Source organism: Musca vetustissima, unplaced genomic scaffold, assembly GCF_032173495.1.
Source record: "Musca vetustissima isolate MV318-11 ecotype Yass unplaced genomic scaffold, APGP_CSIRO_Mvet_v1 utg5582, whole genome shotgun sequence".
NCBI lineage: Eukaryota > Metazoa > Arthropoda > Insecta > Diptera > Muscidae > Musca > Musca vetustissima.
In genome coordinates, this window is record NW_026880347.1 from 197,483 (window position 1) to 214,787 (window position 17,305).

At 36.2% G+C, this 17,305-nt stretch overlaps 1 protein-coding gene across 1 annotated transcript; it reads left to right on the forward strand.

Annotated features, from left to right (window-relative positions):
- Window positions 1–8,643: 8,643 nt before the first annotated feature.
- On the forward strand, window positions 8,644–15,414 carry LOC133325925 (uncharacterized). The gene is made up of 5 exons (XM_061534624.1): window positions 8,644–8,958; window positions 10,203–10,336; window positions 10,887–12,141; window positions 12,203–12,412; window positions 15,397–15,414. Exons 1-5 carry the CDS (start codon window positions 8,671–8,673, stop codon window positions 15,412–15,414), a joined length of 1,905 nt encoding a protein of 634 aa, XP_061390608.1. The 5' UTR covers window positions 8,644–8,670.
- Window positions 15,415–17,305: the final 1,891 nt, after the last annotated feature.

Sequence of the window (17,305 nt, forward strand, 5' to 3'; positions counted from 1 at the left end):
AAATTGTTTTGTTTGCAATTAAAACATATTTTTATTGTCGTCACCGGTTGAGCGAGACTTTCAGACCTGATTTGATTTGACATTCCTTTAAAGCATTAAAATCGTATTTACATAATTACTTTATATGGTCAAAATAGGATTTGTTGTTACTGTTGGGACTATGATGGTTTAGCATAGTAGTGCTTATCATGGATGGCTAAGTCAAAGTACGGTTATAAATGGGACAGTGGGTTCAGAACCTGCAAGAGTGATTTGATTTTTAAACAAGAATACTGTACCAAGGAACATCAGTCCAATATGCGTGGATTTTTAAAGAATATTTTTTCAAGCATGGTTCCCACAATAAGCGTGGATTTTTAAAGAATATTTTTAACAGCATCCTGACCCCTAGAGGCGTGAATTTTTAAAGTATATTTTTAACCACATCCTGACTCATAGAGGAGTGGAGTTTTTAAGAATATTTTTAACAACACCCTGGCCCATAGATGCGTGGATTTTTTAAGAATATTCTTAACGACCTTTTTTAAGAATATTTTTAACAACATCCTGGCCTCTAGAGGCGTGGATTTTTAAAGAATATTTTTAACAACCCCCTGACCCCTAACAGGCGTAATTTTTTAAGTAATATTTTTAACAACATCCTGGCCCATAGAGGCGTGGATTTTTAAAGAATATTTTTAACAACATCCTGGCCCATAGAGGCGTGGATTTTTTAAGAATATTTTTAACAACATCCTGGCCTCTAGAGGCGTGGATTTTTAAAGAATATTTTTAACAACTCCCTGGCCTTTGGAGGCGTGGATTTTTATATTTTGTGTATAATTTGAAGTGTGGTATATATTTGAACCCACTGTGCTAAATAATGTCAGTCCCATTAATTGTGTATTGTGAATTAATTAGAAAAAACGTCGAATGATGTACTGTTTCTGAGTTAACATTTATCGTTTTTGTTGTTTTTTCAAAATAGTTTCTGTTTTGTGTCTCCAGAAACAATTTCAGTTTTTTTGCAGCATTATAAAAATTTCCCTCGACCGAAAACCTGTTTACATATTTTTCAATAAAAATTAAATAGCTACGTGAGGAAAAAAGGCTGCACACACTCACTCACCCAACGCTTGCATTGACAAAGGTATGAGCGGGGTGAAACAGCAACAACAACAACATTTTAATGCATTCATGATTTGTCTGTTTGCCGCGCTTTCATCATCATGATCATGGCAACACATTGCATGGCTTGCTAGTTGTTGTTGTAATCCCAACAACCAACAACAAGAACAAAAAAATAAAAACATTTTTTTACGAAAGTCTGGCAGCCTGTTACCAAGTAATTTTAATGTAATGCCTGCTGCTATTGTTGTTGTTGTTGTTTCTGGTGGTTGGCCTGTAAGCCAACCGGCTAACAGGAACAACCAACCAACATCTGCACACAAAGCCCCATGTACTAGACAGCCATACAGACGATCCGACCTGCTGCTCATGGCATTAAGTTTAGATCTAAGTGCTGTATGTTGTTTTAGCATTATTTGGGTTGTTGTTGTTGGTTTTATTTGGTAAGTGAAAAAAGAGCACATTACGCTGGCGATAAATTCCAATGACTACCCGTTCTTACCTAATTCTATTCTGAGTTTAATGACCCACTACCAGAAATGTGCAAAAAAAAAAAAAAAACTAGATGTGTGCTTTGCAAATGACAATACAGTGTCACGGCACGATAATTGTGGAGGGTAATATATTCAGAATTTAGATTTTCTAAAGGTTTAATTAAAATATTCCTTAAAAATCCACACCTCCAAAGGCCAGGGATTTGTAAAAAATATTATTAAAATCCACGCCTCTAGAGGCCAGGGTATTGTTAAAAATATTCTTTAAAAAAAATTTAAAAATCTACGCCTCTAGGGGTCTGGGTGTTGTTAAAAATATTTTTTAAACATCTCCGCCTCTAGAGGTCAGAGTGTTGTTAAAAATATTCTTTAAAAAGCCACGCCTCTAGGGGCCAAGGTGTTGTTAAAAATATTCTTTAAAAAGCCACGCAAGTAGGGGTCAAGGTGTTGTTAAAAATATTCTTTAAAAATCCACGCCTCTAGGGGCCAGGGTGTTGTTAAAAATATTCTTTAAAAATCCACGCCTCTAGGGGCCAGGGTGTTGATTAAAAATATTCTTTAAAAATCCACGCCTCTAGGGGCCAGGGTGTTGTTAAAAATATTCTTTAAAAATCCACGCCTCTTAGGGGTAAGGGTGTTGTTAAAAATCCACGCCTCTTAGGGGTCATTGTGTTGTTAAAAATATTCTTTAAAAATCCACGCCTCTTGGGGTAAGTGTGTTGTTAATAATATTCCTTAAAAATCCATGCCTCCAGAGGCCCCTGCTGGTGTTTGAGTACTGTAATTTCTTTTGAGAAAATGTTTAACCTGTGATAGCAATTATTTATCTCTAAAAAAATTTTGCCAAAAACAGTAACGTATTCAGATGAAATATTACATCAGTTGCGATGAATGTTATACACTATTTAATTTATTAAATTACCTATGAATGGGACAAAAACAACAACAAAAAACGATTTTCATCATCATCGCTGGCAGTTGTACTTTTAAGTAGACAAATTACAAATTTGCCACAAAAAGAGGAAAATAAACAACAGCAACAAAAAACACACACATTACAATTTTTAAACAATTAATGTTGTTGATTTAAGCATAACAATGCTGGGCAACAAAAAAAGGGAATAAGTAAATAAAATAAAAAATAAACAACAATACTCATTCGAATGAAATTAAACCACCGGTAAAATAATAATGCCAACAATAACAACAAATCTCAGTAACAATAAAAAGCTGTAACAATTGATATATATATATATATAAACAAGAGTATATACATACATATGCAGAACAATTATTGCATACATACATATATCTGCTGGTTCTCCAAAAAAAAAAAAAAAAATTCTTTAAAAAATCCACGCTTCTTGGTCTTTCTTTAAAAAATCCACGCCTCTTTGTCTGCTGGTCCTTCAAAAAATAATCTTTAAAAAATTCACGCTTATTGGTCTGATAGTTCTTCAAAAAATATTCTTTAAAAAATCCACGCTTCTTGGTCTACTGGTTCTTGAAAAAATATTTTTAAAAAAATCCACGCTTCTTGGTCTGCTGGTCTTTGAAAAAATATTCTTTAAAAAATCCATGCTCTTGGTTGGATGGACCATGAAAAAAATATTTTTTAAAAAACCCACGCTCTTGGTCGGATGGTCCTTGAAAAAATATTCTTTAAAAAACCCATGCTTCTTGGTCTGCTGGTCCTTGAAGAAATATTCTTTAAGAAATCCACGCTTCTTTGTCAGCTGGTTCTTCAAAAAAGTTTTTGAAAAACATTTTTAAAAAACTTTGTAGTAATAACTTCCGATTTTGTCTATTACTGCTCTTGTGGTTTTAATAATTCCCATTAAGCTACCGTTTCCTCTATTAGACCCTCCCACATAATTAACTGCACATTCCATCAAACTATTTTTCTCACATTAAACATAGCCACATAATTGCCTCAAAATAATGGCTCTCCTATACATCATAGTCCGGGCATTAAAGCCAATGATGATTATATCCGATATGCCGCAAAAAAAGTCCAAACCGTGAACAAACCCGAAGACAAACATTTAACATTACAAAATGCCAGGAAGAAACGGAAAACCAACCAACAATGTAAACAGACAACAACAGAAAATCATGGCCAGCCCATTACAGACGCTATCGATTTCATCATAGCGGCTGCAACAACAACCCACATACAGAGCTTCCACCCAAACACCAGCACTGCACACGACGAGTGTTATTCAATTACCCAAGCAGTTGGAGGAGGAGAAGGCCTCCAACACCATTAAAGCGCCAGTGTCTGTCTGTCTCCCCTGTTGTAAAAGATTATCGCTGGTGGTTCGTTACCCTAATCCTTGGTTACTTTGCATTTGAACTGAGGCTTTTCTTCCTGGCTGGATAACTGCCATATAGCCAGCAAGTCAGATTGTATGGCAGTTATCCTATCCACCTACCCGCTTGCACTGCAATAACATTTGGCTGGCTCTTCTTATCGCTGGGGCGTCTTAGCTTGATGACAAATCGTGACCTTTCCATTAAAACAACAACAGCAACAAAATACCCAATGCATTTCACGATGATACAACAGCCTGCAAATGACTTTATCCGAACAAAGCGAACAGCGAACATTTTTGGTGTCATCCATGGAGGCCAAGTAAAAGTGAAAATAACACAGCAACGGTTATAGCGGGGCACAACACCAGTAAACTTTCTCCTTTAACCAACCAGGCAGGCAGCTAGGCAGTAAGACATCCAGTCAGTCAGTCAGTGGCTACCTACTGCAGCAACAGGAACATCTTCAGATTCCTATTTGACAAAGCTGCAATGGTGGCAGCAGCAACAGCCGTAAATTCGACAAGCCTATGCTCTGGCCACACATTAGCGAAATGGATGAATGAATGACTGTTTGGTAAATAATATTGGCTAAATGATTATCAACAAAATACGAGGGGAGATTGGACATGATAAGAGATATTTCATGGGGAAAACATTAAAAAAATGGTGATGTTCCTGAAACAAATTTTTTTGAAACTAAAGTAAAAACGTCGGGCCGAAATTGTTATACCCTCTAGTATGAGGTGGTCTTTCAAAATGAACAATATCTTCATCTAGGGTTCTGAGGGTCTCTCAAAAATATTCTGTTAGAAATCTACGCCTTGGGCTCTGATGGTCCTTTACAAATATTCTTTATAAAATCTGCTTCTACGACTCTGATGGAGTATTTAAAAAATCTTCGACTAGGGCACCTGCGTTTCTTGGTCGGATGGTTCTTGAAAAAATTTTCTTTACAAATCCACGCTTCTTGGTCGGATGGTTCTTGAAAAATTTTTCTTTAAAAATCAACGCTTCTTGGTCGGATGGTTCTTGAACAAATTTTCTTTAAAAAATCCACGCTTCTTGGTCGGATGGTTCTTGAACAAATTTTCTTTAAAAAATCCACGCTTCTTGGTCGGATGGTCCTTGAAAAAATATTTGTTAAAAATCCACGCTTCTTGGTCGGATTGTTCATGAACAAATTTTCTTTAAAAATCCACGCTTCTTGGTCGGATGGTTCTTGAAAAAAATTTTCTGTAAAAGTTCACGCTGTTGGTCTGCTGGTCCTTGAAAAAATATTCCTTAAAAATCCATGCTTATTGGACGGATGGTCCTTGAAAAAATATTTTTTAAAAATCCACGCTTATTGGACGGATGGTCCTTGAAAAAATACTCGTTTAAAAATTAACGCTTCTTGGTCAGATGGTTCTTAAAAATATTGTTTATAAAAATCAACACTTCTTGGTCGTATGGTCCTTAAAAAATTTGTCTTTAAACATTTACGCCTAGGACTCTGATGGTCCTTAAAAAATTTTCTTTAAAAAATCTATGCCTAGGACTCTGATGGTCCTACAAAAATATTTTTTAAAAATCTACTCTTAAGGCTCTGATGGTCCTACAAAAATATTTTTTAAAAATCTATTCTTAAGGCTCTGATGGTCCTACAAAAATATTTTTTAAAAATCTATTCTTAAGGTTCTGATGATCCTACAAAAATATTTTAATTAAAAAATCTATGCCTAGTGCTGCTCTGATGGTCCTTGAAAACAATTTCTTTAAAAAATCTACGCCTAGTGCTCTGATGGTCCTTGAAAACAAATTTCTTAAAAAAATCTACGCCTAGTGCTCTGATGGTCCTTGAAAACAAATTTCTTTAAAAAATCTACGCCTAGTGCTCTGATGGTCCTTGAAAACAATTTCATTAAAAAATCTACGCCTAGTGCTCTGATGGTCCTTGAAAACAATTTCTTTAAAAAATCTACGCCTAGTGCTCTGATGGTCCTTGAAAACAATTTCTTTAAAAAATCTACGCCTAGTGCTCTGATGGTCCTTGAAAAAATTTTCTTTAAAAAATCTACGTCTAGTGCTCTTTGAAAATTTTTTTATGGTCCTTGAAATTTTGTTTTAAATCTACGCCTAGTGCTCTGATGGTCCTTGATTTTTTTTAAATCTACGCCTAGTGCTCTGATGGTCCTTGAATTTTTGTTTTAAATCTACGCCTAGTGCTCTGATGGTCCTTGAACTTTTTTTTAAATCTACGCCTAGTGCTCTGATGGTCCTTGACATTTTTTTTTTAAATCTACGCCTAGTGCTCTGATGTTCCTTGAATTTTTTTTAAATCTACGCCTAGTCCTCTGATGTTCCTTGCAAAAATGTTCTTTAAAAAATCTACGCCTCGTGTTGTGATGGTCCTTAAAAAATATTTTCTTTAAAAAACCTTCGTCTAGTGCTCTTATGACCTTGAAAACATTTTCTTTAAAAATCTACGCCTAGGGGTCTGATGGTTATTCAAAAATATTCTTTAACAAATTTACGCCTAAGGCTCTGAAAGTCCTTCAAAAATATTTAAAAAATTCACACCTTTAAAAAATACAAAACCAGCGTTTATGATTCTGAGGATGTTTGAAATAGTAAAAACTTCGGGTGGTCCTTGAAAATATATTTAAAAAAAATCCACACTTATTAAATAAGTATTCTTCAAAAAATCTACGCCGGATGGCCCTTGAAAATCTAGTCCTATGTCTCCGAGGATCGCTTATTGGTCCTTCAGAAAATATTCTTTAAACAATCCATGCTGTTGTTATTTTGGTCCCTCAGAAAATATTCATCCACACTTTACATACCTACAACATAATTTTCATTCACACTTCTCGCCACATGTGCTAATGTCTCAGATGTCTGTCTCCGTCGTATTTGTTTTTTATTTTGCCATAATTGCGGTTTACCACTGGCACCCGGTCGAATGAGCATAAAATGTTACCAAAATCGAACAAGTGTTGAAATTGGCATCTTTTGAAACAAACATACAGGCATATAAGCCAGACAGGGAGACAGCCATACAGACAGACATACATATGTATGTGGATGGCTTTGCAATAAAGGAAAACATTTGTTATATTAACAGAAAGTTGAGAGCAACAATAAAAACAACATCATTGGCTAAAAAGAAAATTGCAAATAAGAAAATGTGGCGGCACAACCGACACACACACAAACAAAAGATGTGCACATTTCTGTCAAAACAAATTTATCAAATTGGAAATTGCAACAGAAAAAAAAAATAGCAAGGCATCAACAAAATCTGAATCCATGACTCCCCAGTGGAAGTGAAAAAGAAGACGAAGAAAAGACAACAATGATAGTCACGTAACCTATGTCAAATGACATTGAAATGGAAAATGATCATCTTTCATTTTCATTTTTTTCAGTTGTTAGTTTTTGAATTTTTCTATACAATCAAAAGAAACACAACATTTCATTGTTGTAATGATGATACTTGACGTTGTTGTTGTTGTCGTTGCTGTACTCCTGTGGCGGAACGACACTTGCCAAGTGACATCTCTTATTTCAGCTGCACAAGGCAACATATGTTGACGACGTTGAGGATGATGACAAAGTCTGAAAAGAAAAATATCTGTTTGGGAGAAATTTATTTATTACAACCGACCGTCGGATCAACCGCACACCTTAATAATACCCACACCTGACGATGATGATGAACCCTGTTGTAATGTGTGATTACAGTTATAGGAAATCATGTGCATCCATCCAATGCGACGAGGATCACCATGCTGATGTTCCCATGATATTTGATTTCGCGTTTTTCTCGTTGTTGTTGTTTATTTTTTTCGTTTTCAATATTTGTGGAAAAAGGGAAATTTTCCAAATGGAAAAATAATGGGATTTCGTTATAACACCTGGCAGAGAGCATAGATCGAATATGGCTAATTTATTCGGATTAGTGAATTGCAAGAAAAATACCAGGGTTCAGATACAAGAGGGCTATCAGAGCCATAGGCGTGTTATGTTTACAACATACCAGTAAGGACCATCGAAGAGTGGATTTTTAAAAGAACCAGCAGACCAAGAAGTGCACGAAAAAGCGTGGATTTTTTAAAGAATATTTTTTGAAGTACCAGCAGACGAAAAAGCGTGGATTTTTTAAAGAAAAATTTTCAAGTAGCGTGGATTTTTTTAAGAAACATTTTTGGAAGGGCCAGCAGACCAAGAAACGTGGATTTTTTATAGAATATTTTTTTTTGAAGGGCCAGCAGACCAAGAAGCGTGGATTTTTTAAAGAATATTTTTTTGAAGGGTCAGCAGACCAAGAAGAGTGGATTTTTTAAAGAATAGTTTTTTAAGTACCAGCAGACCAAGAAGCGTGGATTTTTTAAAGAATATTTTTTCAAGTACCAGCAGACCAAGAAGCGTGGATTTTTAAGGAATATTTTTTGAAGGACCTGCAGACCAAAAAGCGTGGATTTTTTAAAGAATATTTTTTCAAGTACCAGCAGACCAGGAAACGTGGATTTTTTAAAGAATATTTTTTCAAGTACCAGCAGATCAAGAATCGTGAATTTTTTAAGGAATATTTTTTCAAGTACCAGTAGACCAAGAAGCGTGGATTTTTTAAAGAATATTTTTTCAAATACCCTTTCACCTTTAGATTCTCTTCAGTGATTTTTAGTGATTTTAACCTCTCCATTTTCTTTCTTTTCTCATTTTTAGTTTCCTTAATTCTTGTGACCAGTGAAAGAAAAACCAGTTTCTAATTATGGCCACGTCGATACTCACCGATTGTAGCAGCTTTCAAGGCTCTACAACCAGTTCTTCCAGTGACATGATGACTGGCACCACGGCAGCTTCATCTTGGTGTGCCATACCCACATCAACAAGGATACGCTTAATACGGCTCTTTCGTCCACATACACGTCGTATGCTGGTGACGCCCAGTGCCACACCTTCCTATGGTTTTTCGGTAAGAGGTGGCAAGGAATATAATACAGGATTTTTTGTCTCCAATGTGGATCGGAATAGTGAAGCGGAACAGAAGGGATTGAGGGTAAGTACAAATAAAATTATGAAGCTCAAAAACACAGCATTTCAGGCCGGCTAACTAAAGTTGAATAAGGTTTTCTATAGGAAATTTTCAATTCAGCATGGCTGAATAAGATTTTTTGTAGGAGAAAACTTCAATTCAATCTTTCTGAATAACGTTTTCTACAGGAAATCTTCAATTCAGCCTGGCTGAATAAGGTTTTCTATAGGAAATCTTCAATTCAGCCTGGTTGAATAAGGTTTTCTATAGGAAATCTTCAATTCAGCCTGACTGAATAAGATTTTCTATAGGAAATCTTCAATTCAGCCTGGCAGAATAAGGTTTCCTATAGGAAATCTTCAATTCAGCCTGGCTGAATAAGGTTTTCTAAAGGAAATCTTCAATTCAGCCTGGCTGAATAAGTTTTTCTATACGAAATCTTCAATTCAGCCCGGCTGAATAAGGTTTTCTATAAGAAAACTTCAATTCAGCCTGGCTGAATAATGTTATCTATAAGAAATCGTCAATTCAGCTAAGTTGAATTTGTACTTTCTTTTCTAACTAATTTAAATAAAGTCATATTTTTGAGTATTAGTTTACTAAGTTCCCATCTATTTAATGATATCGAAATTATTGAAGCCTCCCACATTTATTACATTAAATCGAACAGTGAAAGTACTTGCGCACTTTAGTGTTCTATTTACGTGTTGACTGAATTCGATTCAATTCCACACCAACAATATTTTCCCTCTTGAACCCACATAAAAATTGAATTTGTAATGAAGTGGCATGCTTCGAAGCTGGTTGTGTCACCAGTACTCAAAATTTGAATTTTCACTTCAGTCAGCCAGTCAGCATAACCCATAACCTGATAGATTGTTGTGCTTCTTCAACAGAATCATCATTATCACCTTCTATGGGCAAGTCATTCACGTATGGCAGAGAGTGTCTGCACCGCCCGCCGGTACTACACATTCTTTGAATGTTATTGTGACGCTTTAACGCTGGCTGCTTCATACTTGTGTGGCTCCACATGAATTTTAATTAGCGGACAACATTGTTAGCTGCGTCGGATACCTTTCGAATTGTATTCTGTATGCATGTTGTTTTGTTTTCAATTTTCTTTTGAAGTTTTCGAATGTGGGTCAGTTTTTTTATAATTTGTAATTCATTGATATTTTATTCTGGAGTTTTTGTGTCACCTATTTATTTATGTTTTTCTCAACAATTAGATTTGGTTTAATAATAATTTACTTTCTATATTTCAGATTGGCGATCAAATATTGCGTATCAATGGATTCAGAATCGATGATGCCATCCACAAGGAGTTCTGTCAACTTGTTACTAGTCAAGATCGTTTGGTGCTTAAAGTGCGCAGTGTGGGCATGTTGCCATCAAAAGAGTATGTATTTTGAGAATTTTGCCAAAAACCTCAATTCAGTCTAGCTGTATTGAAAATTTTCGAGAGAAGCTTATATTCAGCCAGGCTGAATTGAAGATTTTCTGTAGAAACTCATATTCAGCCACGCTGACTTGAAGATTTTCTATGGAAACTCTAATTTAGCCAAACTGAATTGAAGATTTTCTATAGAAACTCAAATTCAGCCAAGCTGAATTTAAGATTTTCTATAGAAAACACTATTCAGCCGGGCTGAATTGCTGTTTTCCGATAGAAAACACTGTTCAGGCGAGCTGAATTGCAGTTTTCCTATAGAAAACACTAATCAGCCAGACTGAATTGAAGTTTTTCTATAGGAAACACTATTCAGCCAAGCTGAATAGCAGTTTTCCTATAGAAAACACTATTCAGCACTATTCAGGAAACCTTATTCAGCCCGGTTACATGGAAAAATTTACATCGGAATATATATTCAGCCATGCTGAATATAAGTTTTTCTTCTAAATGTATGTCCCAGTGTTACCCTCTTTCATCATTTCATTTTATCTTACAGCACGGATTTCGATAATCTTTCCTGGAATGTGGTGAAAATTCCCAGTATTAGCAGTACCCCATCGGAGTGCTCCTTTCAATCGAGTAGCAGCACAGCGGATCATCCAACTCTACGCAATCGCAATGAACGGGTGGTAAATATCGTACTCAATGTGGCACCCCGAACCAAATTGGGCCTGGGCATATGTAAGGGGCCCGAATGGAAACCGGGTATTTTTGTTCAGTTTACCAAGGAGAAAAGTGTGGCCCGTGAGGCTGGACTACGGCCAGGAGATCAAATTTTGACTGTCAATAGCATCGATTTCTCGGATGTGTTGTTCAGCGAGGCAGTGGCCGTTATGAAAAGCTCCAATAAATTGGATATGACCGTACACAAGGGTGCTGGTTGTGATCTATTTCCTGGTGAGTCGAGTGGTTATAACAGTTCGGCTAGTTCCGTGACCGGTGATCAAAGTCCATGTTGGGGTGATGTGAAATCGAAGCGTCTGACATCAGTGAGGGAAGAGACAAGTGTCACACCTCCCTCACCACCACATGGCCCGACAATTACAAAACACAATATTTGGAATCAGCAGGGGTTATATGAAAATGAACCCAGATCGAGATCGAAGTCGAATGCAGAACGTTGCATGAAATCCATGGTAAATGATAACACCATACGTCCCGATGATACCATGAAGAATATGACAAAATCCCATAAAGAGATAAATAAAACCATTATAAAATTATCCGAGAGTGGAACTTCTATAAATAACACCTATGTGGCCACCACACAACCTTTAACGCAGAGTAATAGTAATTCAGATACCACACTACGTCATGGCTCCTTGACAAGTGGTTATAGTGAAAGTGTGTCCAGCAGTGACAATGATTACAATGTTGCCACCCTGACAAAGAACAATCAACAATCAGCTGGTGATATGAAGAGTAGTAACATCCCACCGGTACCACCACCAATTGCCATACAAAATACAAGTGCGCCTAAAAGTATGCATCACACAACGAATAATAATCATCACCAGAATGCTTCTCAACTTCCTGCCTTCAAAGATGCGAATATTAAATTGGGTGGATTGGCTTCCACAATGCAAAGATATGCCACATTGGCCAATTATGTGGCCATAAACGATTTACCCACGTCACCGACAAAACCCAGTGCGGAGAATGAATTATCGACAACATCTGGAGCGAATGCCCAGACTGATAGTTGCAGTTTATCAAATGCCATAACGGAGGAATTGAAGAAACGTAGAGCGGTAAGAATTGTTTTTATTGTATTTAAAAAATATATTTTAATTTTTCTTGTTGTTGTTTCAGAAACGTCAACCGAATTGTCAGCCATCACAGCGCAGTGATAGCTTGAACAACAATTCGAATTCACCTGGAGAGCCGAAATCTTCCACCAAGAGCCATAACACTCACATTGCCACTGATGACCAACACAGTGCTCTCATGAACGAGTTTAAACAGGCCCATAAACGTATGTTCCGAAATGGTTTCAAGGATTCAGAATCTTCGGAAAATCAAGTGAGTATGTCATTTTCGATCGTCAGAGAAGAATTGGAACTCTATCTACACAATTATTTTGAGAGGGGGTGTTAGGGTTTGTGTACTTACTTAGCTGGCATGTGACAAAACGTTTGTTCCATAAGCCGAGCTTAAAAAAATATTTCCAGGCACGTCGGTATTTCATCCAATTTGAAAGACCATGTTCCGAGATGTTGTCTTCCACTTAGTCTTTCCATCGAATTCGTGGCCCTTCCCCTTCTGCGTGAAGCATCACTTGACTCGCTTTTATATGCCTTCTGAGCTGGGACATCCTCATCCATTCTCACAATATGAGCTAGCCAACGTAGTCGCTGCAGCTTCGTTTTTCTCTTAAATACTCCAAGAGCTGCAAGTAGCCATGCTTCAGATTCATACAACAGCGCGTGTAGTATGAACGTCTTGTAGACTGTGAGTTTGGTCTGGCGGGAGGTTGTTTTTGAGTTGCTCAGTAGCATCTGTTGGCCAACACTATTCTTCCCCGGATTTCAAAGCTGAGGTTATTAGTTTTGCTTATGCCGGTACCGAGGTTTATAGGTATAGGCATATATTAGGCGAAGGTGTAGTTTTCAAGTTCCACAGCTGGTCCGAATCTATTGGATGTCTTGCGCGTTGGCAGCATCAGCTTGGTCTTTTCGCCATTCACTGCCAGTACCACTTTGGCAGACTCCTTCTCAATCCATTCAATGTTGGCTGTTACCGCTCGCAATGTTCGACCTATTACATCGATGTCATCGGAGTAGGCGAGTAACATATGTTGTTTGGTGTACAGAGTGCCATTTCTGTTCAAATTTGCATCTCGTATGACCTTTTCCAGCAGTATGTTAAGGAGGTCATACGACAAACTGTCACCTTATCTGAATCCTCGTTCGATATTGCAGGTCTCCGAGAGGTCCTTTCCGACTTTAACTGCTGACCTTGTATCAGTTAAATTTATCCTGCATAGCCGTTTTATTTTCGCTGGAATGCCGAACTTAGACATGAATTTAAACACTTCTGTCGAATGCGACTTTGTAGTCGACGAATAGGTGAAATGTGTGAAAATCTGATCTATGGTGGATTTGTCAGGTATGAAGCCGCATTAGTATGGTCTAATAATATCATTGACCATTGGTTTTAGTCGTTCACACAGCACACTGGATAACACTTTATATACGATGGGAAGGAGACTAATTCCTCAATAGTTGCCACATATAGTCTTGTCTACTATTTGTGCACGGACCACAGGATGTTGAGGTTCCAATCATTGGACATGCATTCCTCTAACCAAATTGTACTAATGAGCTGGTGCATGACCAGTATCTAACCATCGGTCTTGAATAGTTCGCACATCGGCAGCTGCTGCTTTATTATTCATCAGCCGATTGATTGGTGGTATACACTCTATACCGTCATCTCTTATTGGTTCTGGGGTATCTTTTTCAACTGGAATCCCGAAATTTGGAGTTAGGATCGCTGTTGGGGTGTAGGACTGGGATATGTAGGAAGTTTTGGAAATTCGAACTAATTTGTACCAAATGGTACTAAATTTGGATTTCGGTGAATCGATAAGGCTGAAATAGGCAGTTTTGGAAATTCGTACCAATGTACTAAATTGTATGTTGTGTGAACTAGAATTATGAAATTTGTTGTTGGGAGGTAGGAAGCTTTGGAAATCCGTACTAAATGGTACTATATATTATTCAATTTGGATTTAGGTGATCCCATAGAGCTGGAATCTTGAAGTTTGGAATTCAGATGGAGTGTTGGATTGGGGTATGTAGGAAGTTTTTGAAATTCGTAGTTATCTGCACTAAATGGTACTAAATTTGGTACAATTTGGATTTGAGTGAACCTATCGGGTTGGAATCCTGAAATTTGGAAATATGATTTCTATTCGATTATGTAGGTGGGTACATATAGAAATTTATATTCATGTGTGGTACTAAATATGGTAAAATTTGGATTTGGGTGAACCTATAGAGCTCGAATCAAGAAATTTTATACTAAGTGGTAATCACATTTTAATTATGGTCGATTTTGGTCTTTAGGTTGAATAGTTCTTCTGACATATGAAGTTTTCAGTGAAAACATCATAAAATGTTAAGACATGTTTAAATATTTTTCCACATTCGCTAACGAAGTAACGGGCATATGCCAGTACACTGATAAAATGGGTTCGATAATAAGGTTAGAAATACTTTGATATAATTAAAAAATTACCTCGTAGAAATATAGGTTTTAGATCTCAAGTGTCATTGGACCGTTTGTCTTTCAAACCGATATTTCAGATATTTTGAGTCGATTTAGAAATGTTTGTCCGTCTGAGAATAATTATTGGAGCAAACAATGATTGTGCCAAATTTTGGGAATTGTAATATTTCTTCCAAACTTAAATGAATTTCGAAAGTAAGAAATAACATATTATATAAGGAGTAACATTTTCAAAATGTGGAGCTGAAATGTAGCTGTTTTTGCAGAATAGTCAGGCGTAGTTCCAGTTTGTTGTTTTTATAAATACAACTATTTATTGTGAGGAAAGTATGGAATTGTCCACCAAGGGGCAAGTTGGGGAAGACTATGGTTTTGGATCTCGACACTGATCTTCATCAGTTCACTTAGAAGTAATAACTTCTTTCCTTTTATACTCAAATGTCTCTTGTAACAAGTTCAAGCACCCTACCTTTATTTTACAAATTCTGAACCTAAGGCGTTATATCTTTCAATACTTTTTTCAACAATTCTCGTATAACAATCGATGGAAGAATTTATAGATTTCTCTAACTTATTTTACTGATAAGTTTTTATCTAGTTCATATCTAATGACTGACATCATTTTTGAAGTACTTTTGATATTATGTAACACTCGTACAGTTCGAACTGAGTTCAATTCAGAAATGCATCCATAACTAATTTTCGAATAAACAAACATTTTTTTCCATCATACAATATCATTAATATTTCCTTTTTTGATATCCACATTCAAGGTCATCGAACATATTTAGTTCCGCTTTTTATTATAAATGCATTCCCTTATCTATTTCAAGTTCAAATTATGATTTTCCACCTTTTACATTCACTTTGTTGAGCGGGGGGCAATTAAAAACAAAAAAATAAATACTTTAAATAAAATTTGAACTAAATTACCATTACTAAAAGGTGTACGATATTTGGGGCAATGTGCGATCTAATAAATACGTGTGTCTGTGTGTGTGTATTTGTCTACAGACCTAACCTTTCCTAAGTAAACAAAAATTGACGCGTGTGGCTTAAGCTTTTTTTCATTGTTGCATGAAAGCAATAATGCTCAGCATGTTGTCAGCGAAGCAATTTATTTGGAAGGTGGAATAGGGATGACGATGTGAAAAATGTAATCGGAACTAGTATATTTATAGTATATATGCTGGTCCTTGAAAAAATATTCTTTAAAAAAATCCACGCTTCTTGGTCTGCTGGTTCTTGAAAATATATTCTTTAGAAATCCACGCTTCTTGGTCTGCTGGTTCTTGAAAAAAAATATTCTTTAGAAATCCACGCTTCTCGGTCTGCTGGTCCTTGAAAAAATATTCTTTAAAAAATCCAAGCTTCTTGGTCTGCTGGTCCTTGAAAAAATATTCTTTAAAAAAATCCACGCTTCTTGGTCTGCTGGTCCTTGAAAAAATATTCTTTAAAAAAATCCACGCTTCTTGGTCTACTGGTCCTTGAAAAAATATTCTTTAAAAAATCCACGCTTCTTGGTCTGCTGGCCCTTGAAAAAATATTCTTTAAAAAAATCCACGCTTCTTGGTCTGCTGGTTCTTGAAAAAATATTATTTAGAAATCCACGCGTCTTGGTCTGCTGGTTCTTAAAAAAATATTCTTTAAAAATCCACGCTTCTTGGTCTGCTGGTCCTTGAAAAAATATTCTTTAAAAAATCCACGCTTCTTGGTCTGCTGGTCCTTGAAAAAATATTCTTTAAAAAATCCACGCTTCTTGGTCTGCTGGTCCCTAAAAAAATATTCTTTAAAAAATCCACGTTTCTTCGTCTGCTGGTCCTTGAAAAAATATTCTTTAAAAAAAATCACGCTTATAGGCCTTGAAAAATATTCTCTAAAAAATTCAAGCTCTTTGATGGTATGGTCTTTAAAAATCAACGCTTATTATATATAAAATATGTAATTTCGTGAACAAATGCAATTGGCGCCCAACATGAGTCCTTCATATTCAATTTAAAAATTAATAGTTTTTCGTACCTAACGTTAATATGTCCCTGAGGTGTATTGCGTGGCCCTTAGGGATATATAAAATATGAATGGCGACCAACGGAAATATTCATATCCCTTGCCAAATAAACTGAAAGCAAATAGTTTTCCAGATCGAATGAGAAAAACATAATCTGACAACAGTTTCATTCAAAAATAACGTTATCATAATGGCGCCCAACGTTGCCATAACAAAAACAAATTGCATTGAATTCTTGGTTTTAGTCGATTCCAAGTCATTGCTAATAGGAACAAACTTACAGTTTTCCATAATGGCGCCCAACATATTAATTAAAAAATAACGTTATCTCACAATGGCGCCCAACGTTGCCATAACAAAAACAAATTAAATTGAATTCTGAGTTTTAGTCGATCCCAGTGCAGTGCTAATAGGAACAAAATTGATATTTTTAATAATGGCGCCCAACGTAAAAACAATTCCGAAATATATGCCATTTAATCAAATTTTATTATAACCCGAATGGGGAATTGACAATCTCCAATTATTTAAATGATCCATGTTTTTAAATCCCCAATTTTGGGTATTTCGAAAACACCACCTTCATCGCCAACCCTATCTCGCTGAGGGACAAATATGTGGTTTGTAGCAAGTGCCACTAAAAGCTGTAGAGTTGGCAATAACCAACAATTAAT